Source organism: Hemicordylus capensis, chromosome 4 (genome assembly GCF_027244095.1).
Source record: "Hemicordylus capensis ecotype Gifberg chromosome 4, rHemCap1.1.pri, whole genome shotgun sequence".
Taxonomy (NCBI): domain Eukaryota; kingdom Metazoa; phylum Chordata; class Lepidosauria; order Squamata; family Cordylidae; genus Hemicordylus; species Hemicordylus capensis.
This window is the reverse complement of record NC_069660.1, coordinates 81,617,312-81,644,633: the sequence shown is the minus strand read 5'-3', so window position 1 is coordinate 81,644,633 and position 27,322 is coordinate 81,617,312. Positions and strand designations below refer to the sequence as shown.

The window sequence follows — 27,322 nt, the reverse complement described above, 5'->3', positions numbered from 1 at the left end:
CTCCCCACGATCTCTTATTCTATACTGAATGTGAGGTGTACTAAATGACCAAGAGTGGACCAGGATACTATTTTCTTATACACATTTTTCATGTCAGTAACTTCGCTATCACACTATTATACTCCACACTGATAAATCTGAATGAAGCTCTATCCTCCATTTTCTCGGCACCATCACCAATGTAGATTGAAATAGGAGCATTGGTTTCACTTACCGTGAAGGCTTCTTCTGGTTGCTGAAACCAGGGACATCTCATTGAGTTATCCCTCTCAGGAGTTCCAAGGCAGGACAGAATTTGATTGGATAAAAAACAAGTCCTGCCTACCCGAGCCCGAGGGGGATAACTCCTCCCCAGTTCTTTCGGGCCGAGAGGCGAACTAGGCTTGCACCCTATAGAGAAAAATGAGCAGGAAAAGGAAAGCAGGAAGGAAGAACAGGAAGAAAATCCCAGGCCTGGGCCCTATGAACCCCGGTCCTTGATAGAGAGTAGGTCAGAGCGCCCTAGCTGGGTGGGCCGAGATGTCCCTGGCTTCAGCAACCAGAAGAAGCCTTCACGGTAAGTGAAACCAACGCTCCTTTCTCGGTTGCTGCAAGCCAGGGACATCTCATTGGGACATACCACAGCTGACCAACTTGGGCGGGGGCGGTCTGACCTATTATTGAGGAAGGACCTGTTGCAGCACCCGTCTTCCAAAGGACGCCCAGGTGGATGCATATGCGTCGATTTTGTAGTGCTTGGTGAATGTTGATGAGGAGGCCCATATGGCCGCCTTACAGATTTCCTCAACAGAGGCGTTAGTAGAGAAGGTCGCTGATGCCGATGCTGCCCTCGTGAAATGAGCTACAATTGTGGCTGGTGGTCTGAGGCATTGGGATTCGTACGCCATCGAGATGCAGGCTTTGATCCATCTTGCAATAGTAGCTGACGAGACTGCTGACCTCATGGAGCATGGATGAAAGGAAACAAACATTGTGTCTGAGGTTCTGAATGAGGCAGAGCGCTTGATGTAAACTTTGAGACAACGGTGCACATCCAGCTTGTGCCACCTTTTTTCGGTAGGGTGGGTAGGCCAAGGACAAAAGGATGGGAGGAACACGTCCTGGGAGAGTTGGAATGCAGATGCCACCTTTGGTTGCAGAACAGGGTCCGGAATCAAGCACACCGCGTCCTCAAAGAAGATGCAGAAGGATTTATTTACAGACAGAGTCCGAAGTTCAGTGATTCTCCTGGCTGAGGTAATAGCCACCAGGAAGGCCAACTTAAACGTGAGAATCCGAATAGCAATGGTTCAAACTGGTTCAAAGGGTTGTGATTGGAGTGCTCGAAGGACTATGTGTAAGTCCCAGGAGAAGAACCTATGCACTGTAGGTGGAGGCAGGAGAGAAGCGCCTCGTAGGAACCGACGAAGGTCAGTGTGAGCCTGAGAAATCTGGCAGTCCATGTCCGACAGCAGAGGAAGCAGGGACGCTGCCTGTCGTTTTAGGGTGTTAGGACGGAGGCCATTTTCCAGGCCATCCTGAAGGAATTGAAGGTGTTGGATGGATGCCAAGCCTCGTGGGATGGAGTGTCAAGAGCTCCAACGCAGGAACATCCTTCATGTGTACTGGTATACTCTCTCAGTTGAGGGTCGCCGAGAGGCCAGCATAGTGTTCAGGACCGCGCCAGAGAAGCCTTTTTGCCTGAGGAGGCGCCGCTCAGTCCCCAAGTGACAAGGTGCAACCAGGCTGGATCGGGATGTAGGATGGGTCCCCGTGACAGCAGGTCGTGAGTTGGAGGGAGTTCCCATGGAGATGCGGTCGCTAGATGAAGTAGTTCCAGAAACCAAGGGTGCCTGAGCCAGAATGGGGCTACGAGGATGACTTCTGCCCGGAGGAGTAGAATTCTGAGGAGCACCCTTGCTAGTAGTGGAGTTGGTGGAAACACGTACAACAGCCCCTCCGGCCAGGGTGGTGACATGGTGTCCGTCACCATTGAGCCTGGACAGGGGAATCTTGACATCTTGAAAGTCTGCCAGTTTTCTGTTGGCCGGAGGTCTAGGACTGGCATGCCCAACCGTTCCGTGATTTGTTTGAAGATTTTGGGATGTAGACTCCACTCTCCTGGTGAGATGTCCATGCGACTGAGCCAGTCCGCCACTACGTTGAGTTCTCCCTTCACATGATGAGCGATTATGGACTCTGGGTGGTGCTCCGGCCAGGATAGGAGAAGTGTTGCTTCCTGGTGCATGGACCGAGACCGGGTCCCTCCCTGCTTGTTGAGGTAAGCCTTGGCTGCTATGTTGTCCGTCTTTACCAGGACATGGCTTGCTTGGATGGATGACTGAAAAGCTAAGAGAGCTAGCCTGATGGCTCAGAGTTCCCTCCAGTTGATGCTGTGATCCCTTTCCTGGGGGGACCAGAGACTCTGAGTAGACAGGTTTTGGAGGTGAGCTCCCCATCCTCTGTCGTTTACATCTGTGGAGATGATGACCCTAGGAGGATCCAAGAAGGGTTTGCCATGCAAGAGGTTGTTGGGTACCAACCACCATTGGAGAGAGGACCAGATTGGGGTTGGAATGGCTAGCATGATCTTGGATTTCTTGGCAACTGCTTTCTGGTGTGGAAGGAGGAACCATTGTAGGTCCTCCTTGATGGAAGTGAGCCCAAGGTACCAACATCTATCACTGCCACCATGAGACCCAGGAGTTTCGCTAGATTACCGAGTGGGGCATTTGGAGCTGATAGGACTCGTCTGACCTCGGACTGGAGAGATAGCCGACGGTCTGGAGGAAGAGAGAGCGTGGCCGCTGTTGTGTCTATGATGACTCCTAGATGGCGAATTTGGTGAGAAGGAGTCAGATGGCTTTTTTCGACATTCATTGTGAACCCGTGGAGATCCAGGACTGAAAGAGCGGCCTCGAGATCCCTTTGGGCTTCTTGAATGGAGCGAGATGCAGAAGCAAGTCATTGAGGTAAGCAAAGGCCCGGACCCCTTGCATGCATACATGTGCCATGAGTGGTGCCAGGACTTCCATGAATACCCAGGGGGCAGATGACAGGCCAAATGGCAAGGCTGCATACTGGAAGTGTTGACCCGCGTATTTGAAGCGAAGGAACTTCCTGCTGTCCAGGTGGATTGGAACGTGGAGGTATGCTTCCTTTAGGTTGATTGACGCCAGGAGGTCGTGGCGATGTAGTGCTTCCGCGATTGATCTGAGAGTTTCCATGCAGAAGCGATCCCAGCGAACTAATTTGTTTAGTTGTTCTAAGTCTAGGACCGCTCTTGGGGAGCCGTCCTTCTTTGACACGGTAAACAGATTAGAATAGACCCCTCTGCCCTCCTCCATTGAGGGAACTGGTTCGACCGCCTTGATATCCATGAGATGATGAATGGCCTCGAGCATTCTGGAGTGCTTTTCGAAGGACCAAGGCCTTGGTGTCAGAAGGAACCTGTAGGATGGAGGAGAGATGAATTCTATTTTGTATCCGTGTCTGATATGTCTAGGACCCATTTTTCTGAAGTCGAGGCCTCCCAGGCATGGAGAAACGCGGACAAATGCCCCCCATGCCAGGTAGGCCTTGTGTCGTTGTTGTTGTTTGGGCTTAGAGGATGGGGTATTCTTGAATGTCCCTGCGCCTCTGAAGGACTGGTGTGTTCTATTCCAGAAACCTCTCTGTGACTTGTTGTCTGTGTCCCTGAAGGGGCGAAAACCTCGAAAGGACTGACTAGGTTGACAATATTGGAATAGCCTACGAAATGAGGGCTTGTCGGTCCTTTTGGGGACGGAGGATGGCATGGTCTTCTTTCTGTCTTTGGACTCTATGAGCACGTCCTGTAAGGCAGATTCCCCGAAGAGTTTAGTGGAGTCATAGGGCACAGAGGTAAGGCTGATCCTAGAGGAAGGATCCACTTGCCAGTTTTTGAGCCATAAATGCTGCCTGCCGACCACTGTGGCCACAGAGACTCTAGCAGAGAAACGGATGGCGTCCAGGGTTGCATCTGCCATAAAGGCCTGACCCTTCTGAATTTTTACTAGCTGCTGGCGCATGCATACTGGATCAGATGGGGGATTACTGAGTAAATCATCTACCCATAATAGGGAGGCCCTGGCTGCCATAGAGGCCGTCGAGGTGGCTCGGGTCACCAGGGCTGAGTTGTCATGGACTCTTTTAAATGAAAGTTCAGCTTTTCTGACCCCCAGATCCTTGAGGGATGTTTCACCATCCTTTGGCACCAGCGAACCTGACACCAGTTGGACAATGGGGGCATCAGTACTGGGTGCCTTAAGCATATCCGATGCCTTCTGCTAGAAAGAGTAAAATTTGTTAGCAATTGCCATGGGCCTATGATTTTGAGCCAATAGGAGCCATTCCTTTTTCACCACATCAGAAAAAAATTCAGGCATAGGCAATAATAAATCTTTTGCTTTTGCTCTAGGAAAGAACAAATCACCCTTGGTTGTCTCCTGCTCCTGTGTAGGCTTTGTCTGGAGACCAATTGTTTTTATCATTTTTGTCATAAGAGTGAGGTCGTCCTTCACCACAAACAGGCGTTGGGATACTGGAGATGGTTCCTCCCCATCCCCATCTGACCATTCTCCCTCCTCCTTATCTGGGGCAGTGTCTAAGTCAGGGTCAGGATGCTGGGGTTCCAGCGGGGGTTCCCCTTCATGGTCAGAAGCCTCAGAAGAGTGGGAGTTTGGACCAGCGGGAATTGTGATGACTGGGACTATATGTTTTTTCTTGGCCTTGGCTTTTAGGAGCAGGGCTAACAGAAGCGCTGGGAGAGGATTCAAGACTAGAAGACCTGTGCCTGGATTTACACTTAGTTTTCTTTGATTTAGGTTTTTTCGGTGGTCTGACCTGGAACGCTGGGTGTTCCGGCGGCTCCGGAGCGGCTGAAATGGTTGCCAGGGTGGCAGGAGAGCGATCCAGCTTCCAACTGGAGGATACCGCTGCCGCCGGTGGAGCTTGTGGCTCGATGGGCGGGCCCTGGAAAGGCTGAGAGCAGCTGGGCCCGAAGCTTTGTTGAGTGGTTCCCCAAGGAACCAAGACTGTCTTTCTGCCCCCTAACGACTGCTCCATAAACAGCAGAGCAAATAGAGATGGGGAGGGGGGAGGAACGAGGAAAAGACAGACAAAAAAACTTCTTCTCTTTTTAGGAGAAGAATGAAAAAGAGAGTTAACCTTGGAAGGAAAAAATGGAGGAAACAGAGCAAGGGAGAGCAAAAAACGCTAAGATGCAAGAAAGAAGAGAAGGAGCTGCCGAGGACAGAAAGAATTGGGGAGGAGTTATCCCCCTCGGGCTCGGATAGGCAGGACTTGTTTTTTATCCAATCAAATTCTGTCCTGCCTTGGAGCTCCTGAGAGGGATAACCCAACAAGATGTCCCTGGCTTACAGTAACCTAGAATCCCATTTCACCTGTACACAATATTTGAAAAACTGGATGAATTCAAAGCAAGCAAGCAGCAGCTCTTTTGCCAAAAGTTACAAAGCTAAAGCAAATGCCTCAAGAACATTGACGCCTGAAGCAAATTACTTAGCTTGGCTCTAAGGGTTGGGTCAGTTGTGGTTACAACACATGCAGAATTTAAAAAACCATGCATGCTAAGTAACAGTGTCTGCCACCAATACCCTCACACAGCACCTGAACAAATGAACAGGCAACAGTCCCACTGCGTAGTTGGTTAAGCAGAGTCTCGCAGACAGCTACATCTGGGACACTAGTAACGCCATCCGTGATCACAATAATCCCTGCAAGACAAAAACAGAGAACAGCAACAATTAACAGGAGGCAGGTGAGAGAGGATTCCACCACAGAATACAAGAACTAAGTTCTGAGTTCGAAGGTGTGAAGGTATGATGGATGGGGCTGGGGAACGAATACTTACTTAATTTAACCTCCCTGAGCCATTTTTAGAAGGGCAGTATATAAATCAAATAATCATAAATAAATAAATAATGATTAAATGTGCAATGGCTCTTTCCTCAAAGATTAACAAGTACTGTACTAGAGGCAAACCTCATTACCTGTAGATCTAGCATCTGCAGTTGTGTGTATCCATGGTCAGGGAACTGACACCCGACCTTGGCATATACAGGGATAGGGGAGAGGCCAAATCCACGTATCTGCAGGTCAGGGAATGATTGGAAATGACCTCTGAGGTCATTTCTGGCTGCCATTTTGAGCACGGGAGCCATTTTGTGGCTCGTTCAGTTTCTAAAAACCCTTTCTCCTAAAAACCCTTTGCCGAATAATAGCAAAATGTGGACTTCTGGGGGGCATTGCTGGACTGCTGGAGGCCCACTGACACAGTAGGGCACCTGAGTTTTTTGCAAGATTTTTGGGTCTCCAGGAACCTAACCCCCATGATCCCATAGCCTTTAATGACTCTGTATTCATGGTTTTGCTGTCCATGGTGATTGCAGAGAATGGAACTCCTATGAATACCGAGGTCTACCTGTACTCATGTTCCATAGCAAAGGGCTGGCCTCTGTACTCCACTGTAGCCCTTACATTCTAGACCAGGGATTCTCAACGCTGGGTTCCCAGATGCTATTGGACTTCAACTCCCATAATCCCGAGCCTCAGTGGCCTTTGGTTGGGGATTACGGGAGTTGAAATCCAATAACATCTGGGGACTCAATGTTGAGAATCCCTGCTCTAGACCAGGCCTGCTCAATTTTGCCCCCTAGCTGTTTTCGACTACAACTCCTATAAACCCCAGCGGCCAAAAGCCAGGGATTATGGGATTTGTAGGCCAACATCTGAAAGGGGGCCACAGCTGAGCAGCCCTGCTCTAGACTAACCAAATGCAATAGGTCAAAGGGAGTCAGGCATGCTTTCCTTTAAAAGTGTATGACAAATTTTTAGGTTTTGAGTTCAGCCCACCCAGGAGTGAACAATCTGCAAAATGCAAATATTTTCCTTTTCCAGAGTGCATTGCACTTAGTTCCTTAAAATCCTGCCCTAAGTTTTATCTCCTTTTAGAGTTCACATCTAATCTGACATTACAGCCTCTCTTTCTGCAGAATTGCCTCTTTAAGATGTTTGGTCAGAACACTTCAGCTGTCTCTATATGGCTTCTTCCATCACACATGTAGGACAGATGCAAAAAGAATCTGCCTTCTCCAAGCATATTGAAACTTGTGCCTCGGAGCAGAACCAGACTCAGAGTCCCCCTGCCCAAACCCCACTCCTGCTCTAGCTCCCTTAGCCTACCCACATGTGACAGATGGCCTTTGGATTGGCCACAAAAGCAGCAACTCATGATTTTCCTGACAATCCCGACTCAAGGAATCCTCATGACCTAACCTGCACTGGAGTTAGAGGGCAGGAGTTGCAGTGCCAGAATTCCCTGTCGAATCATGCTGACAAGCCCAACATCAGCAGTGACCATGGAGACTCCCAACTTCCTCCCCAAGTGCTCCTGGGGGTCACACAGACGCTCCTGGTTAAGAAACGACAAGTCCACCTGCAACAAGAAGCCAAAATCCTTTCAGTCACACTCCATCCTCTAGCCAGTGTTCCCTGTAACAGGAATTTCCAGATGTTGCTGACTATAGCTCACAAAATTCCCAGTCAAAGGCCATTGCAGCTGGGGATTCTGGGAGGAGAACTGGTCTTGTAGCAAGCATAAGTTGTCCTCTTTGCTAAGCAGGGTCCACCCTGATTTGAACTGAATGGGAGACTGCATGTGGGCACTGTAAGATATTCCCCTTAGGAGATGGGGCCATTCTGGGAAGGGCATCTGCATGCTTGCATGCAGAAGATTCCAAGTTCCCTCCCTGGCATCTCCACATAGGGCTTGGAGGGGCTCCTACTTGTAACTTTGCCAGTCTGTGTAGCCAATACTGAGCTAGATGGGGCCATGGTCTGACTTGGTATAAGGCAGCTTCCCATGTTCCTATGAGTTATAGGCAACAACACCTGGGTATCTTTGTTACAGCAAACACTGGCCCTAGCTTCCCCACCCCAGATAAATCCTCAGCAGAGCCTGCTTTCCTTTATTGAAGCTTAGCACAGGGACTTAACAGTTGCCTCTTGCACATCTGCAAGGCTCCAAGGTGCTGGCCACCAAGCTTCTAGGAACATAGGAAGCTGTTGCATATCAAGTCAGACCACTGGTCCATCTAACTCAGCATTGTCAAACACTGACTCACAGCAGCTCTCCAAGGTTTCAGGCAGAAGTCTTTCCCACCTCTACTTAGAGAAACCAGGAATTGTACCAGGAACATTGGTACTCACCATAAAGGTTTCTTCTTGCTGGTGTTAGGGAAGTCAATCATCATGGGTTATCCCTCCCACTTGCTCCAGAAGGTAGGAATATGCAAATGAAGAAACCCTTAGTAAACCCTCAAACGGCAATTCCTTCCAGTCCATTGAAAAGCCTGAGCCCAAAAATTACCATGACAGCACACCAACATAAAAACAGGTTAAGAAAAACCATAACCATAAAGTCGACATACGTACATGCAGAGAAATACTATAAGCAGGAAACAATGGAAATGAAGTAGAAAGGCACACACCCCAAGTCCAATCCAGGCGGTAAGTCCGGGCCCAACCCTGGTGGTCATGAGTGACCCCCGCCCCCAACACCAGTAAGAAGAAACCTTCGTGGTGAGTACCAATGTTCCTTTCTCCGCTGGTGTGGAAGGTCATTCATCATGGATAATACCACAGTTCACCCCCACGGGAGGGAACCAGCTAAGACCAGAACCTACCACCTCAACAGAACCTGGTGTGATACCTGCCTACCTAATGCCACCCTAGAAGAAGCATGCATATTCAACTTATGACGATGTGAAAAGGTAGGTGGGAAATTCCACATAGCTGCTTTACAGATTTCCTTCAGAGAAGCCATCGAGAAGGCAGCTGATGTAGAAGCGGATCTAGTGGAGTGAGCCGTGACCCCCGAGATAGAGACAGGTTTTGCAGATCATACGCCAGAGTAATGCATGATTTGACCCAGATCAAATCAGAGACCTATGGTGGCCAAGGACATGGGCTGGCCAAGTGCATGACCTGATAAGAAATAAAGAGCAAGTCCGAACGTCAAAAAGGCTCTGTTCTAGAAATGTATGCCCGCATGGCTCTGTGAACATCCAGCTTATGCCATTCCCTCTCCTCCTTGTGCTGGATGAGGACAGTAGATAGATAAGTGACCAGTGGAACACCGAAATCACCTTGGAGTAAATGATGAGTCAGGAATAAGTCAGACTGAGTCTTTTAAAAATATGCACAGCCCCACCCTCACCAACAGGGCCCTCAGTTCAGAATCCCTTCATACAAGTAATCACTACTAGGAACACCAACTTCCACAAAAGAATCTAGATCGGTGACTCACATAGAAGTTCAAAGGAAGTTTGGTACAGAACATGGAGTATGGTGTGCAGGTCCCACGATGGAAACCTATGACAGCCTGGAGGTGATAAATGAATCCCCCCCACCCCCAAACTTCTGCAATAACGGATGAAGAGGCACCGAAGCAACCCCTTCCAGAAACAGCATAGGTGTAAGACAGGCAGGCTAGCACTTCAGGGTAGCTGCTCTTAAACCCAAAGACAGGCCCTCCTGTAAAAAATCCAATAAGTCCCTCAAGGAGCAGTCAGTCACCATTAGCCCCTGCCTTGAGGCCCAACGCAGGAAGCTCCTCCAAGTGGTCTAATAGATTCTATTTGAAGGATTTCTGGATGCCAGAATGGTGGTTACCATCTCCTTTGACAAACCCCAAGATGTCAACAAGTCCTTTTCAGCCTCCAAGCGGTCAGCCTTAGCCAACCTGTGTTTGGATGGAGAACAGGACCTTGAAACAATAGGTCTGCCCTGTCTTGAAGATGAAGTGTTTCTTGGACCCTCAGGTTCACAATCTGGGAGAACCATGATGTCCTCAGCCAGAATGGCACAATCAGTAGCATGGAGGCCTGAGTGTTATGAAGGCATCTGAGACAACATGCTAGGAGAGGAACTGGTGGAAAAGCATATAGTAGTGATTGAGGCCACTGTATTGACAGTGCGTCCACTGCCTCTGCCCCAAGCTGGAAAGTGACACAAAAACCAGGGTAGTAGTGTATTCTCTGGAAAGGCAAACAGATCGATCAAAGGGTCCCCCAGGTAGTGAGTCATCCACTGAAACACCTGCAGGTAAAGACTTCATTCTCAAGGGTCTATGTCCCTGTGGCTCAGCTAGTCCACATGAACTTTGGAGACTACATGGACGTGATGTGCCAGGATGGAGTTCAGGTTCTTCTCTACCCAGAGCATTACTGCAGAAGGTGATGCAGGGATTTCAATATTGTGGCCCTATGGCGGTTGATACACATCTTTGTGCTCATCCAGATGGACAACTCACCCACATTAGTACCCACCAGTACATGAGAATTCCAAAGGGCTAGTTGGATGGCCCAGAGCTCCAGCCAACTGATAACTGTGCTTCGCCTCCATCGGAAACCACCTGCCCTGTTTGTGGCGATGGAAGCAATGCCCTCCACCTCTGCCCAACAGGCTCGTGTCAGTGGTCACAAGGATCCTGCAAGGCTCGGAGAATGGCTTGCCCATGGAGAAGTTTTCTGGGAGTGTCCAGTAATGTAGAGATTGAAATAGGTGTCTTGGCGGGGGTGTGTGTGTGCAATCGAACCTTGCATGCTGTTTGGGCTTGGTAGGGAAGTAATGCCCATTGCCAAGGACACAGGTGGATCCTGGTCTATGTAACAGAGTCCATCATAGACGCCATCAGTCCCAGCAGGCATGCCAAATGGAGAAGGTCCCCCGACCTGCTCAGTAGAAACTCCTTGGTAAGGGCTGTTATCATTTACAACCTGTCCAGGGGAAGAAGAAACCTCGGCTTGGAAGTGTCTATAATCACTCCAATGTGTTGCAAGACTTACGAGGGTCCAAGGTGGCTCTTCTCTACATTTATTAGGAATTTGTGCACCAGTAGGCAAGATAACAGCAGGTGATATGCCCACAGGCTCTCCCTCTATGCTTTGATCAGCAGATTGTTGAGATAACAATAAATGATTACCCCCTGTAGAGGGAGATGTCAACTATGGGTGCCAGAACCTTTGTGAAGACCCTGGGGTCTGATGATAGGCCCAAGGGCAGAGCCATGCATTGGTAATGACATCCCTGAAATCCCCTGGTTATCCGATGTATGGGGATTTGTAGATAGGCCCCTTAAGTCTATGGAAATCAGGAAGTCTCCTTCCTGCAGGGCTTTGGCGATGGACCTCATGTGGAAGCATCATCTTACCACAAACTTGTTTATGTACTTTAAGTCAAACACTGCTCACTGTTTTTTCCTTTTTTGGTACTGTGAACAATATGGAGTAAAAACGCCTCCCTCTCTGGGAAGTGGGTGGAGCGACGGCCTCTATAGCACCTATGTACAGAAGGTATTGTATGGCTTGAAGCAGGCCCTCGTCTTTTATAGGGCTTCTGGATTTCGACATTGGCAGAAACTTTTCTCTAGGCTTTTCCCATAGATCCATGGATGGTTTTGTAACCATCCTTTAATATAGAGAGCACTCATTGGTCTGTGGTGGAAGCCTCCTAAGCGTGCCAATATGCCGATATGTAAATTAAGATTTTTTCATTTACGTATTTTCTGCCTTCTGAAGCAAGTGGGTAGTGGTGTGCACAGAACTGGCACCTGCTGGTTTGGAGGCGGGGTTGTGATCTCTTTAAGGATGCAGAGGGTGCTCTTACCCCTCCCGCGACATTTCCCCTACTGGTGCTGCCTTTTGAAGTGGTCTAGTGGGGTGGCAGCATACTTCCTTGCCACCCTGGTGCCTCCTCAGACTGCAAGTTGCCACTGTGTGCGCATGTTGCAACATGCACATGCGCAGCAGCACCTTCTTGTTACTTACAGTCCAAGGAGGCACCAGGGCGGCAGGGAGCTACACTGCCGCCCCACTGTACCATTTTAAAAGGCAGCGCCGGCGAGGAAAATGTGGCGGGAGGTATAAGAGCACCATCCCCCATCCCCAGCTTCAAACCGGCCAAACCGCCACTCTTTTGAACCAGTTCGGAGGCTCATAAAGGGTCTCTGAACTGGTTCCATGCACATCCTTACAAGGGGAAGGGATAATCCACAATGAGTGACTTCCCACACCAGCAAATAACGGGACCTTCTGCATGCAAAGCAGATGTTCTACCACTGAGCTACAACCCCACCCACCCTCCATCTAAAACGAATGCAAGAGGGGATTCAGGAGCACATTTGCTTAGCACTGTCGTAGAGCTCAAAACCATGTTTTGGCATTGGCCCACAAATACAGGGAAATTTGGCCTCTTCCAAAGTTTGCCTGAGGGTTGCTGTGTTCAGAAGTAATTGTGAAATCCTGAGTGATATCATTTTCATGTATGATCAAAGCTGCAGACAAATGCTTTCCTATCGGGAATTGTTGAGGGATATACTGACAGTTTCAATCTTTATTGACACAGTCACAGACCAGTGAACGCCACCTTACAGGTCGAATGGGAAAAGAAAAAAAAATTAGACGTGGTACAAAACACAACAGTATCTAGTGATACTATATAAAGTAAATTTAACCCTCTATGAGCAACCTGTACATAAGCCTAAGGAAACTACTATCTGATGTTGAATTTGACTCAGACAAGATTTGGCAACATTTAGGGAAATATCATCCTTCTGGTCTGAGAGCAAAAATTTTACATAAAATAAATCTGTATGGCCTGGGAAACTGATTTTAAAAAGAAATATATATTACTGACCCAATAAAACTTGCAATATGATATGTGGTTTTGATGATATATGGTTTTGATGATGCCTGTAACAAAAGGGCAATGTTGTTGAGCATATGAGATTTCTCTAAACTTCTTTTCCAAAACTGCTGAGAGTAGTGCATTAAAAATGAGCTAAAGTAAGCACCCTGCAATATTTAGGAACTGTAATTTGTGTTAAGTATCTAGCAAGATTAGAACTAGTAGGTTGGCTTCCAAGGAAATCTCCCTTGGGAATCAAAGATTGTTCAATTTGCCCATCCACATCTAAGACACGCACAGAGTTTCAGCTTTAACTTTTGCAGGCCCTTAGCAGCACAAGCCCAGCAGGGAAAGACAATCAGCAAAAGAGCAAAATCCATGGCCTGTACTTGTGCAGCAGACAAACAGCCTCCCAGCATTTTCATCTGGGAAATCTCAGAGTCATCGACTTTTGCTGACTGGCCGTGTCAGCACATGACTGAACTGTTTCAGGCACAGCCCCTGCCTGAGGCCAACTACCCCAAAGATGCCACCCCTGGTTTCGGTGCTGTTGACTCGATTCCTAGAAGAGCATTTTGTTCATTCTAAAGTCAAAATAGGAAAATGCCTCAGCAGCCACAGAAAGAGCCAACAGCATAGAACAACTTTCTGGAATACAAAGGGGTGGGACAGAAAATGCTGGCTAACATGCTATGTAAAAAAACAACACCCACTTAGCTGAATGCAGTCAGGACTTGCCTTGCTGCTTACCTCAGTTCCTCCCTGGCCAATGAGACTTGCTCCCCCAATGAAACTTGAACCCTTGCCCTGGTGAGGCTGTACATTTGTTCTATATGCCTTCCGTGATGTCTGGCCTTGTGGTAGCAAGGATGAATTGTCCCCTTTGCTAAGCAAGGTCTGCCCTGGTTTGCATTTGAATGGGAGACATGTGAGAGCACCGTAAGATATTCCCCCTCAGGGGATGGGGTCACCCTGGAAAGAGCATCTGCATGCAGAAGGTTCCAAGTTCGCTCCCTAGTATCTCCAGATAGGTCTGAGAGAGACTCCCGCCTGCAGTCTTGGAGGAGCTGCTGAGAGTCTGTATAGACAAAACTGAGCTAGAAGGAAGAAAGGAAGAAAGGTACCACCAAGTTCAGGAGGGCGCCAGCATGGTTAACAAGTAGGGTCAGGGATGCCATAGAAGGGAAGAAGACTTCTTTCAGAAAATGCAAGGCCTGCCCAAATGAAGATAACAGAAAGGAACATAAACTCTGACAAAGGAAATGCAAGGAGACAATAAGGGATACAAAAAGAGTTTGAGGAGCATATAGCTAGAAGTGTCAAGGGGAATAACAAAAACTTCCTTAAATATATCAGAAGTAGAAAACCTGCCAGGGAGGCGATTGGCCCCTTAGATGAGGGTATGAAGTGGATTATTAAGGAGAATAAGGAGATTGCAGAGAAGCTGAATGAGTTCTTTGCATCTATCTTCATGGCGGAGGATACTGACCATATACCCACTCCGGAATTGAGTTTTTCAGGTTTAGCGGCTAAAGAACAGAGCCAATTTAAGATGACATGGGAAGATGTTCTAAACTGTCTTGAAAAACTAAAGATTAACAGATCACCAGGGCCAGATGGCATCCACCCAAGAGTTCTGAAGGAACTCAAATGTGAAACTGTTGATCTCCTAGCAAAAATATGTACAGTAATTTGTCCCTAGAGGCTCTGTAGGGACTGGAAAGTAGCCAATGTAACTCTGACTTTCAAAAAGGGGTCCAGGGGGGATCTGGGTAATTACAGGCTGGTCAGCTTAACTTCAGTGCTGGGTAAATTTATGGAAAGCATACTTAAGGACAAAATTATTAAACATATAGAAGAAAAGGCCTTGCTGAAGGAGAACCAGCATGGCTTATGCAAGGGCAAATCTTGCCTCACTAACTTTCTGCGGTGATTTGAGAGTGTCAATAGGCATGTGGATAAATGTGATCCTGTTGACATAGTATACTGGGACTTTGTCAAAAAGCTTTTTACAAAGTTCCCCACCAAAGGCTCTTGCGTAAATCAGTCATGGAATAAGGGGACAGGTTGATGTGTGGATTGATAACTGGTTGTAGGATAGGAATAAATTGACAGTTTTCACAATGAAAGAAGTAGGAAGTGGAGTTCCCCAGGGACTGGTACCGGCACCAGTGCTCTTTAACTTGTTTATAAATGATCTAGAAGTTGGGGTAAGTAGTGAAGTGGCCAAATTTGCAGATGACACCAAACTATTTAGGGTAGTGAAATCCAAAACAGATTGTGAGGAGCTGCAAAAACATCTCTCCAAACCAGGGGAGTAGGAAACAAAATGACAATGTGGTTCAATGTAAGCAAGTGTACAATGATGCATATTGGGGCAAAAAAACCCAACTTCACATATACGCTGATGGGATCTCAGCTGTCAGTGATTGACCAGGAGATAGACCCTGGGGACATGGTGGACAGCTCATTCAAAGTGTTGACAGTGCACAACAGCTGTGTAAAAGGCTAATTCCATGTTAGGAGTTGTTAGGAAAGGGATAAAATTTTTAATACAGCCATCTCTCACCAACCTCTAGGGTTCCATTCTGGCAAAACCTTGCCATTGGCAAATTTGTGGTTGTCAAGGCATTAAAGTCTATAGGAAACAGGGGGTATGGGGAACTATGATTAGAAAAAGACCTAAAAATAAAAAAAAGGGGGGGGTGTGTGTCTAAATCCTGTAATATCTTCAAGAGTCACCAAGAGGAACGAGCAGACCGAACCTCTGGAAGTGTTTTGAAACCCACCTACCCCAAATTGGCAAGGGACAGCAAGGTCAGCAACAGGAGTAACCAGCTCAAACCTCTGAACCCCCCCCCCCAAAAAAAAAACCACACCTCACCAGCCGGGGATACTCGGGTCACGGTTGGCAAGACCTGTCACAATTTCCTATTCACATGTACTCAAAACCGTGGTTGGCAAAGGGATCATTAGGAAGGGGATTGAAAATAAAAATGTTAATATTATAATGCCCTTATACAAATCTATGGTGCAGCCACATCTGGAGTACTGCATACAGCTTTGGTCACTGTATCTTAAGAAGGATATTGTACAACTAGAAAAGGTGCAGAAGAGGGCAACCAATATGATCAAGGGCCTGGAGCACATGAGACTAGGCTACAGCATCTGGGGATCTTTATCTTGGAAAAGAGGCAACTAAGGTGAGACATGATCATGGTGTATAAAGTTATGCATGGAGTGGAGAGGGTGGATGGAGATAAACTTTTCTTACACACTAGAACCAGGGGTCACCCTGTGAAACTGAAGGTTGGGAAATTTAGGACTGACAAGAGGAAGTACTTTTTCACACAGCGCATACTTAATCTATGGAATTATTTGCCATGGGATATGGTGGTGATGGCCACCAGCTTGGATAGCTTTAAAAGGGGTTTAGACAAATTCATGGAGGACATGTCTATCAATGGCTACTAGTCTGGTGGCTGTGGGCCAACTCCACCCTCAGAGACACAATGCCTCAATAGCAGCTGCAGGGGAACAAAAACAGGAGAGAGGGCATGCACATACCTCTTGCCTGTGGGCTCCCCAGAGGTATCTGGTGGGCCACTATGTGAAACAGGATGCTGGACTAGATGGGCTTTGTGCCTGATCCAGCAAGGCTGTTCTTATGTTCTAGATGGACCAGTGGTCTGACTTGGTATAAGGTAGCTTCCTATGCTCCTAGACGTTTTAGCCACTCCAACCACTTGAGGTAAATTTCAGCTCTCATCCTGAGGCCACAAGTATCTTAGAGTGCACCTGTGTCACCTTGACACCACAGTCTATCTGCCCTCACATGGGAACAGATGGAGAATGATGCCACTATGGATAAACTACTAAGGACTTATTCTTGTTTGAAAAAATATACACAACAATTGTTTCCTTGCACAGAGCTACCAAAATGCACATCTTTACATTCAGTAACCGTTACACTCCCCCATGACTTAAACTGACCTTAAATGTCAGACCCTACCCCCCATCCAATCTACATAGGGAATCTCCACTGCCCAATCACAGTGCTTTTGCTACATGTTACCTTAAATACAAACCCTCCAACATATCTATGAACCATACCACAAACAATCAATAACCCCATTTTGTCACACTTCCCACCAAGAGTGGTAGTTTTCTTCCCTTTGTGTTCTACACTCTAACAGGTGGCAGGGTGTGTGTGAAATAGATAGATAGATAGATAGATAGATAGATAGATAGATAGAGGAGGGGTCTAAGAGTTTTTGAACCTCTGGGTGCTGGGGTCCCTGGCAGCTTTGTTTCTGCTCCCTTGCTGCCTGTTCCCCATTAGCTCATGCAACAGAAGATGCTATGGCATCCTTGTTCCAGGCAGTGTGTATGATTTATTTATTTGATTTCTATATCGTCCTTCCAAAAATGGCTCAGGGCGGTTTACATTAATGTATAGTGTGGTGTAGTGACACTATGGAAATGAGTGGACTCCCTCCTTCACGTGGGGGTGTCATGAACATACTGCCCAGTGATTAGTGTATACCTGCAGTGTTGCCAGAGTCGTTGGGGAAGCAGCTAATGGGGATGTGCCATTCTTGATGTTTTTTTACTGCTTTTATTTTCTTTTGTTCTGAGAGTGCATAGGATTCAGACTACATTACACTGTGAAAGCAGTAACTGGAACCATAGGATTGGTCTATTTGAATATCTATATATGTAGTTTTCTTACGGCCGACTGAGTACAGAACTGCGTAGGGATGTGAGGGGATGTGTATGGATGTTTGGCAAGCCCCGCCCCTGCTGCTTGGCTGGGCTCCAGTTGACCAGCGCAGGCACGTGACTGGCTGGGCGCCAGTTGGCCCAGCCGCTGTGAGGCGGCAGCGGCAGCAGGCCTAGCCCGGCCACAGCCGCAGCCTGGGCTGGGAGAAGGTGGGACGGACTGGGCCGGGCGACGCTGGCGGGGGTGAGTGGGGAACGGGTGGCAGTGAGCGAAGCCCCAAGCCTGTTGCAGCCTGGGGCAGGAGGGAAACAGGCAGCAGTGCACAGCCCTGGCGCCTGTTGGAGGTCAAGGCAGAAGGGAGGAACGGAAGGGGCGGAGGGCAAGAGAGCATGGGGCTGGTGGGGGGCAAGCAAGACCGTGGCAGGAGGGAGGGGAAGGGGGGAACAGCTGGCCCCAAAGAGCGCAAAGATGCTTTCTGTGGGGTCAGCTAGTACAAAGTATTTTACTCATCTCATCACTATGTTCCTTATTTATTACTATTATTAAGAATATTACAGGTGAAACTCGGAAAATTAGAATATCGTGCAAAAGTCCATTAATTTCAGTAATGCAAATTAAAAGGTGAAACTGATATATGAGACAGACGCATTACATGCAAAGCGAGATAAGTCAAGCCTTAATTTGTTATAATTGTGATGATCATGGCGTACAGCTCATGAAAACCCCAAATCCACAATCCCAGAAAATTAGAATATTACATGGAACCAAGAAGACAAGGATTGAAGAATAGAACAATATCGGAACTCTGAAAAGTATACAGTGTACTGTGCTTGATTGGCCAGCAAACTCGCCTGACCTGACCCCATAGAGAATCTATGGGGCATTGCCAAGAGAAGGATGAGAGACATGAGACCAAACAATGCAGAATTGCTGAAGGCCGCTAATGAAGCATCCTGGTCTTCCATAATACCTCATCAGTGCCACAGGCTGATAGCATCCATGCCATGCCGCACTGAGGCAGTAATTTCTGCAAAAGGGGCCCAAACCAAGTACTGAATACATATGCATGCTTATACTTTTCAGAGGTTCGATATTGTTCTATTCTTCAATCCTTGTCTTCTTGGTTCCATGTAATATTCTAATTTTCTGAGATTGTGGATTTGGGGTTTTCATGAGCTGTACGCCATGATCATCACAATTATAACAAATTAAGGCTTGACTTATCTCGCTTTGCATGTAATGCGTCTGTCTCATATATCAGTTTCACCTTTTAATTTGCATTACTGAAATTAATAGACTTTTGCACGATATTCTAATTTTCCGAGTTTCACCTGTATATATAACACTTTTCAAGAAAAGTCAAACAATTTATATAGCAAATGAGATAATCAGATTATGAAGCCAAAGGGGCACAGTCTAAAAAGAAACACAAGGCAACAGCCACTGAATGGACACTGTTGCTGGATTGAATATGAACACAAACATTTATATACCCCTTTTCAACAAAAGTTCCCAAAAGGTAAATAAAAGGGCTCCTTGTCCCCAAAGGGCTTACTGATTTTTTTATTTTTTATTATTATTTTTTTTTAAAGGCCAGGCACCAGCAACAGCCACCGAAGGGATGCCGTGCTTTGGGTGGATAGGGCCAGTTCTCCCTCTGCAAAATAAAGAGAATCACCACTTTAAAAGGGTGCCTCTTTGCTCAGTTAGCAGGGTACAGCTGCTCTCCTGCTGCTGAATACAAGAGTCAAGGTGCCATTTTGCCCAGTTTGCGAGCAACTGCCATGTAAGGTAACTAGTATTATCCCTATATCACAGGCTGAAAAATTGTGGCTTCTATAGTACTACCTAGTGAGTTCATGGAAGATGCAAGATTTAAGCCAGGATATCTCAACTTAGACAATATGCTACACTAGCAAGAGAGTTGGCTCTTTCCCCCCTTTCAGTGTCCTAAATGACCAAAACAGGTTCATACAGACTAATAAAGAATTTGAGCTACATGTATTTGAACTTATTTGTAAGGTAGTACAAGAATACTGCACAGAGGCCATGTTTTTCAGAAGGACCTCTTTTTTATGGAAGATATTGCAATCCACCTCTTTCATCATCCATATATTGTTCTTTTGCAGGGCAGTTCCTAGCATGCGATGAATGGGGAGAGGCAGGCCCACAGGCCAAGTGGCAAGAAAAAAGGAAATTCCTCTCACTCGTTTAAACAATAGGGTGGGTGGAGTTGTCTTCTCACCTGAGTTTTGGGTTCATACTGCTGCTGAAGCATCTCAGCCACTTTGTTTTCAAAGGTGCATAGCTGAGTATAAACTTGCTTCAAGAAGGTCTCGGTTTTCGTCTCGTCCAACAGACAACCCTGGAACAGCACCTGGACCAGAGACAGTGAAAGTCTTTATTTATTCCACTACACGTATTTTGCTGCAAACTGGGGTTGGTGGTACACCAACAAGATTTCAGATAACCTGGAAAGTCAGCTGCAAAGAAGCGTGCAAAGTTCTATAGAATATTGTAGATTGTTTTTTGAGCCAGAAAATTGTATTCTTAGTGGGATAAAGTTTAGTGTGTTCTCTCCAAATAAAGTCTTTGAGGCATCAACCATAACTTAAGGAGAGATAACTAACTTATTTACCCTGAAGAAATAATTTCTGACTCAAAAGGCATCAGAAAAAACCATTTGCAATATCATAGATATTATGCTAGTAAATCACAAAGTTTTAGGGGACAGATACTAATCACAATGAATCTCACATATTTCTTCCCCTTCTTAAAATGGGTAAGGAAGTCAACTTGGGTACTTGAACTTAGAAATGTATAATTGTCTCAAAAATGAATATCAACTTTCATTCTGATCGCTCAGTTGCCGGGTGAACTCATGCATTACAATCAAACATCTCACCCAGATTGCTTAGCCCACCCGAAGATTTCAGCTTTCTTTCTTTTCTTTTTTTAAGCTAAGCTCTAGCCCTTGTAGAAGTGGAGTTACGGAGCAAAATGTGCAGTCACTATTCTGCTCAACCACTGGACTTGGATTAAGAGAGGAAGAGCCTAGGAGGCTAGCTGGGACGGTTTCACTTTAAAAAAAGTACAGTAACCCCCCCCCCCGGAATGTTGCCTTGTTTGTTATCAGCAGGGGATCTCTTTCCAGCAGTTGAGAGGATAGCTTGCTTTTGATGTGAATCACTACCTGCTACCAGGCTGTATTTTGTAATGTTTAAGGACTTCCTTGGCTTTATGTTCAATGCATGCCTACAAAGAAATAAGCACCATTGGTTTCAATCAAATCTTCTCTCAAATAAGCATTCACAGAATTGCAGCCTTAATTAAAAAGCTGTGCTTTTTGTTTGTTTTGTTCTATTGCTGCTGTTAATATGTCAAGGAAAATGGTCAGGCAACGATTTCTACCCCAACTATTGTTGGTAGATATCCAGAGTAAATACAAATCAACTGGAAAGTGCAGCTGCTAAATTGCATATGCAAAATTTTCAAGCCAATTTACATGATATGCAAAGTAAGCACCCAGATGTGGAAAGCCAGGATATGGCAACCCTAAATCAGGAGTGCTCTTCTCCCCAGACTTCCAGGCCGAAATCTGGGGCTTTCACACACCCCTGGAGCCTCCAAATTCTCTTTTGAACTGTCCCAACTCCTGGGTGGTGCTCCAGGGCAGACCACGGATGTGGCAAGCAATGGGTTAATAGGAGCTGTGAAAACTTCTAGAGAGGTCTGGGGAGGGAAGGGGATGTGTACACAGCCCGACTCCGCCCCAGAAGGAGCCTTTTCTTTCCTACCATGCAGCAGCATCAACTGTGCCTGGAAATAAATACAAAGTACATTTGGGGTGTAGTAGCAGGAAGGAAGGGAACAGAGCGTTCATAGAGGCAGGAAGCTTCCAGTGAAGCCAAGAAAACCCGTTTGGAAACAGTTTTTAAAAATAGTACATAAATTTCACACAAACTAGCAGACCCGACGCAGAGCGTCTGCACCATTAGTTCTCCCTGACTCTTCCCCCGGGAGGAATGCTGCCTTGCCCCCACCGTGGCCAGGGCCACCGCCGTCTCTGCACTGAGGCCAGTGCCGCCACCTCACCGCCTGCCCAAACTCCTTGCCGCTCCGGAATTCTCACGTGCTCTCTGCCAAAAGGCTGGGACTCTCGCAAGTGTTCCGCCAGGCATCCCCCCACATCTGTCTGGCTTATAGAATTAATTAGATAGACAGACAGACAGGCCAAGAAATTCATTTCATGTGTTGCAATGCAGGAGCACCCTGACAAAGATTCTGGAGAGGTTGGAGAAAAAGCTCTCTTCCTGCAAAAAAACACATAATGATAGTTCTTGGCGTCAGCTCCAAAATACATCGCCTTGATGACTGATTTATAAGCTTTCATTGACAGACTACCGTATCAGATGCATGAAACAATATGACACGTACGTGTGCACACACACACACACACACACACACACACACACGGTAGAATGTATTATGGATAAAGAAACTGGGCCTCTAAGACCCATCTGCAGATATGTAACAACCTTTTGAGGGGCTGGTTTCTCTTTAAGGGAGAAGTCCCACTATGTGTGTGTCTGTGTTTGTTTTTTCTGGCAGGGCTAGCTTTGGGGGCTCTGTGGCATTTATTTTTTGTTTCTCTCTTGCCTGGAGAGGGACAGAAGGAGGAGCCAGCTAGATAAGTCAGCTAGTATAGAGTCACACCTGGTGGGAGGGGCCACATTCCTATTCCTATTCAGTTTGAAGCCTACTTTCTATTTGAGAGGCAATGGCCAGGGAGCTTGGCAAACAAGGTCATTGGAGTTTAGTGTAGAGTTTAGCAAGGAAGCCTGAAATGAGCTCCCTTGTTCACAAGGAGCCCAGTGGGGAAAGAAAGTGAGTACTAATTTTATTTTATTTTAATTTATTTATTTTTACATTTTTATACCGCCTTTCGTTAAAAGAAAACCCCAAGGCGGTTTACAAAAATTAAAAACATACAGTAAAAAACAGTAGAAACATCAAGCTAAAAACAGGCATAAAAACAAGACAAGAAAGTTTAAACTGTTAGATAGCCGACAACTACAGCTAAGACCTAACTTTCAAATAAACACTCTCTAAATACAAGAAACAAAGTCAGTTATGAAGATAAAAAGCCAGCAGGGGTGTTTCCCAGAGTATTGCACAGAATGTTGCATGTATAACTATTTGCTCCATGGGCAGAAGTCATGCGTGTGCGCTCGGTTCAAGGAGCTCCAGGATCTCGGGGGAAAAGTTCGTTCCCTCAAGACCAAGGTGGCGGACCAGGAAAACGTCAGTCAGAGAGGTACGTGGAAAAGATCTTTGGGGACATGGTAGAGGCATCCACTCCCAGGCTGATAGCAACTTTGCTGTCAGGAAGAATTAACGTCTTGGGGAAGGAGGACATCAGTCTAAGGAAGAGGGAAATGCTCCTTTAGAAGGGACCCCTTCCACGGATGATGAGCCCATATCCTCTCGCACAGGAAATATTCCTCCAGGGGGTCGGGGCCTCCTAATAGTGGGTGATTCAATTATTAGGGTAGGAAAGAGATGGGTCTGTAACCCCACGTGTAGACAACACGGTGACTTGCCTGCCTTGTGTGAAGATTGCAGATGCCATGCGATGTCTAGATAGCCTATTAGGCAGTGCTGGGGAGGAGCCAGCTGTTGTGGTGCACCTCAGCACCAACGATGTTGGTAAATGTAGTTGGGAGGTCCTGGAAGCCAGATTTAGGCTGATAGGTAGCATAATGAAGTCCAGAACATACAAAGTAGAAATCTCAAATGCTACCTATCACACGCAGGTTCAGTGAAACAGGCAGAGCTGTAGGATCTCAATGCGTGGATGAGACAGTGGTGCTGGGAGGAGAGATTTAGATTTGTTAGGCACTGGGATACATTTTGGGGCAAGCAAAGCCTGTACAAGAGGAATGGGTTCCACTTGAATCAAGATGGAACCAGACTGCTGGTGCTTAAAATCAAAGAAGTTGAAGAACAGCTTTTAAAATGATGCCAGAAGGATAAACAACAAGTGAGTATCCGGTTTGGCAAATGCCATTCTTTAAGGTATGAGGGTATAAAAGATTCAGATAAAAAAGGGGAGAGAGTAGAACCAGATAAAGAGCAGACAGAAGGCTGTGCTAGCTGGTATAAGAGATCCAATGGCCAAAAGAAAGATAGAACACACTAGGTAAGAGATACAGCATATAGGTGCTTATACGCCAGTACCAGAAGCCTCCAAGATGGGCGAGCTTGTGTGCTTGGTTGCTAATGAAAACATAGATACAGTGGGCATAACAGAAACATGGTGGAACAGTGAGAACCAGTGGGACACTGTTATCCAGATATAAACTTTATAGAAAGGACAGGCAGGAGCGCCTTGGAGGTGGAGTAGCACTGTATCTTAAAGAAGGGATAGTACCTAACAAGGAAGAAAACCTAGGTGGAGTCCTCCACAGAAACTCTGTGGGTGACAATACAAGGCCTGAAAGAAAATGTGCTACTGGGGATATGCTATCGCCCTCTGGATCAAAACTCTGACAGTGACTGGGAGTTGCAGCAGGAAATCAGGGAGGCGTCAAGGAGAGGTAGTGCTGTAATAATGGAAGACTTCAACTTCCCACACATAGACTGGGTAATTTTACAGTCAGGTCATGACAGAGACACCAAATGTCTAGATACGCTGAATGACTGTGCCCTAGAGCAATTGGTCATGGAACCAACAAGAGAGAAGGTGGCCTTGGACTTAATCCTGAGTGGCACCCAGTACCTGGTGCGAGATGTCACTGTCATGATGGAACCTTTGGGGAACAGTGACCATAGTGTGATCAAATTCAGCATACATGAGGGGAGAGAATCACCAAGGAAGTCTAACACAGACACTTTGAATTTCAGAAGAGGAAACTTCTCTAAAATGAGGAGTTTGGTGAAAATGAAACTGAAAGGGAAAATCAGGAGAGTCAGTCACTTCACTCCAGAATGCATGGAGTTTATTGTGGTTTGATAACCACAATACTAGAACCCTAGTTAGAGTTTATACCATTAAGGAGGAAAGGTACCACCAATGCAAGCATGGTTAACAAGTAAAGTCAAGGAAGCTATAAAGGGGAAGATGACTTCCTTCAGAAATTGGAAAGCCTGCCCAAATGAAAATGACAGAAAGGAACACAAACTCTGGCAAAAGAAATGCAAGGTGACAATAAGGGAGATAAAAAAAGTTCAAGGAACATTTAGCTAAAAGCATCAAGGGAAATAACAAAAACTTATTTAAATACATCAAAAGCAGGAAACCTGCCAGGGAAGGGGTTAGACTGTTAGATGATGAAGGAGTGAAAGCATTTTTTAAGGAGGATATGGAGACTGCAGAGGACCTAAACCAGTTATTTGCATCTGTCTTCACGGCACAGGATACTGAGCATATACCTATCCCTTAACTGGGCTTCTGTCCCTGGACAGAGGCTAAATAACGGAGTCAGATAGAAGTTACAAGATGACATTCTAAGCTGCCTGGAAAAATTAAAAATTAACCGATTGCCAGGGCCAGATGGCATCTGTCCAAGACTCCTTAAAACTCAAATGTAAAATTGCTGACCTCCTTGTAAAAATCCACAACTTATCCTTACAATCAGGCTCTGTACTGGAGGACTGGAAAGTAGCCAATGTAATACCGATTTTCAAAAAGGGATCCAGGAAATTACAGGCCCGTTCGCTTAATATCTCTTGTGGGCAAACTGATGGAAACATTCTCAAAGATAAAATTGTAAAGAACAAAGAAGAACAGACCCTGCTGAGGGACAACCAGCATGGCTTCTGCACAGGTATATCTTGCCTCACAAACCTTTTGGAGTTCTTTGAGAGTGTCAACAGGTATGTGGATATAGGTAATCTGGCTGACATAGTATATTTGGACTTCCAGAAAGCTTTTGACAAAGTTCCTCACCAAAGACTCTTGAGTAAACAGGAACATTGGTCACTCACTGTGAAGGCTTCTTCTGGCTGCCAGTGTTGAGGACCTCTCACATGAGTTATCCTTGCCCGCACGCTTCAGAGGCAGGACAATCAATTAAGCAAAGCCTTTAAAGGCGGGGAAGGATGACCCCTCCCAGTTTTGTTTAGTTTAGCTGAGCTGCTAAGGAAGGTATAAGAAAAAGAGTATAGTTAATCAGGCCCCTCAGGAAGAAAATACAGAGAGTGCAGAACCAGTAGCCGTAGACAATCTGGGTAGGTCGAGAGGTCCTCAACACTGGCAGTTAGAAGAAGCCTTCACGGTGAGTGACCAATGCTCCTTTCTCGGCTGCTGGGTGAGGACCTCTCACGTGGGACATGCCACAGCTGAAGACCCAGGGTGGGAGCGTCGTCGGCTACTGGGACGGAAGAACCTGCTGAAGTACTCTCCAGCCAAATGCAGCTTGGGCTGATTTGAAGAGGTCTAGTTTATAGTGTCGTGTGAATGTGGACGGGCACGACCAGGTAGCCGCTCTGCATACTTCATCCAGTGGTGCATTGGTTGAAAAGGCTGCAGACATGGCGGCAGAGCGTGTAGAGTAAGCGGTGAGACTGAGAAGAGGAGGAATGTGTTGCACCTCGTAGGCCAACGCAATACATGCCTTGATCCACCAATCCAGAGTTGATTAGGAAACCGGGTGGCCCATGGAGGCCGAGAGAAAGGACACAAATAGGGATTCAGAGGACCTGAACGAAGCAGTCCTGGAAATGTAGGTCTTTAGGCATCAGTGTGCATCGAGTTTGTGCCATTGTTTTTCCTTCCGGCTAGAAGGGTTAGGGCAGAAAGACGGGAGCAGAACATTCTGGGATCTATGGAAGATCGAAGGGACCTTAGGTAGGATGGGTCGGGAATTAGACAGAGTCCTGAGAGAAAACGGATAGCTGCGGATTGGCAGAGAGGGCTTTGAGTTCCGAGATCCAACGTGCTGAGGTGATTGCCACTAGGAAGATGAGTTTGTACGACAGGATCCGGAGCGGAATGGATTTTATTGGTTCGAAAGGTGGAGCGTGGAGGACTCTCAGCACTTTGTGGAACTCCCAGGATAGCAACCTGTGGACCACAGGTGGGGAGGAAAGAGTGGTGCCCCTCAGGAAGCGACGGAGGTGCGTCTGAGACTGAGAGTCATGCTGAATGGAGGGAGAGAGAAGGGGAAGGAGTGCAGCCACATGTCTTTTAATAGTATTAGCCTTGAGGCCTTTGTCTAGGCTGTCCTGAAGGAAATGGAGTAGTTCTGGCATCCGACACTGGTCGAGAGGAGTGCCAATCTTGTTGCACCAGTGGAGGAATACCCTCCAAGTAGATTGGTAAATGCGGTTGGTAGAGGCCCGGCGAGAGGCCAGTATCATAGACAGGACTTTTTGCGTGTAGCCTCTCTTGCTCAGTCGGAGCCGCTCAGCCTCCAGGCAGCAAGCCGGAACCACGTGGGGCCTTGGTGGAAGATTGGGCCTTGGCTGAGGAGGTCTGGGGCGGGAGGCAGGAACCAGGGACCTTCCACGGTGAGATGGAGTAACTCTGGGAACCAGGGTCGCCTCAGCTAGAAGGGAGCCACTAGGATTACTTGTGCGTGGAGAAGGTGGACACACCGGAGAAATCTGCGGATTATTGGAGGAAAGGCATAGAGGAGCTCCCTGGGCCAGGGAGATGAAAGCGAGTTCACTACCTCCGCTGCGGAGCACGGGAACCGGGAGAAGAATCTCGGGAGCTGGGAGTTCGCTGGGGATGCAAAGAGGTCCACTGAGGGATGGCCTAGGTGGCGAGAGCGCTGAAGGAAGATCTCAGGTTTGGGTCTCCATTCCGCCGGGTGAAGCTCTTGTCTGCTGAGCCAGTCGGCCTGGGTATTCAGAGAGCCGCTGACGTGATGGGCCAGGATCAAC

General features: G+C 46.9%; 2 protein-coding genes across 14 annotated transcripts in view; one reads left to right on the top strand and one right to left on the bottom strand.

Moving 5' to 3' along the window:
- LOC128322993 (SCAN domain-containing protein 3-like) overlaps positions 1-20,499 on the top strand; it is a 41,028-nt gene extending 20,529 nt beyond the window's left edge. For all 3 annotated transcript variants that reach the window (XM_053245441.1, XM_053245439.1, XM_053245440.1), the window contains exon 3: positions 19,561-20,499. The gene's annotated coding sequence lies outside the window, so the exon portion shown is untranslated. The remainder of the gene's footprint in view (positions 1-19,560) is intronic.
- The window catches only part of SZT2 (SZT2 subunit of KICSTOR complex), a 152,033-nt gene that overhangs the window by 111,927 nt on the left and 12,784 nt on the right, over positions 1-27,322 (bottom strand). For 8 of the 11 annotated variants that reach the window (XM_053245426.1, XM_053245432.1, XM_053245430.1 and 5 more), the window contains 3 exons: positions 19,677-19,808; positions 7,297-7,456; positions 5,629-5,735 (listed from right to left, as the gene is read on the bottom strand). In XM_053245426.1, coding sequence (XP_053101401.1) covers positions 5,629-5,735; positions 7,297-7,456; positions 19,677-19,808 — 399 coding nt within the window. Of the gene's footprint in view, positions 1-5,628; positions 5,736-7,296; positions 7,457-8,229; positions 8,248-19,676; positions 19,809-27,322 lie in introns of those variants that run through there. The other 3 variants (XM_053245438.1, XM_053245437.1, XM_053245435.1) reach the window with 2 other exon arrangements.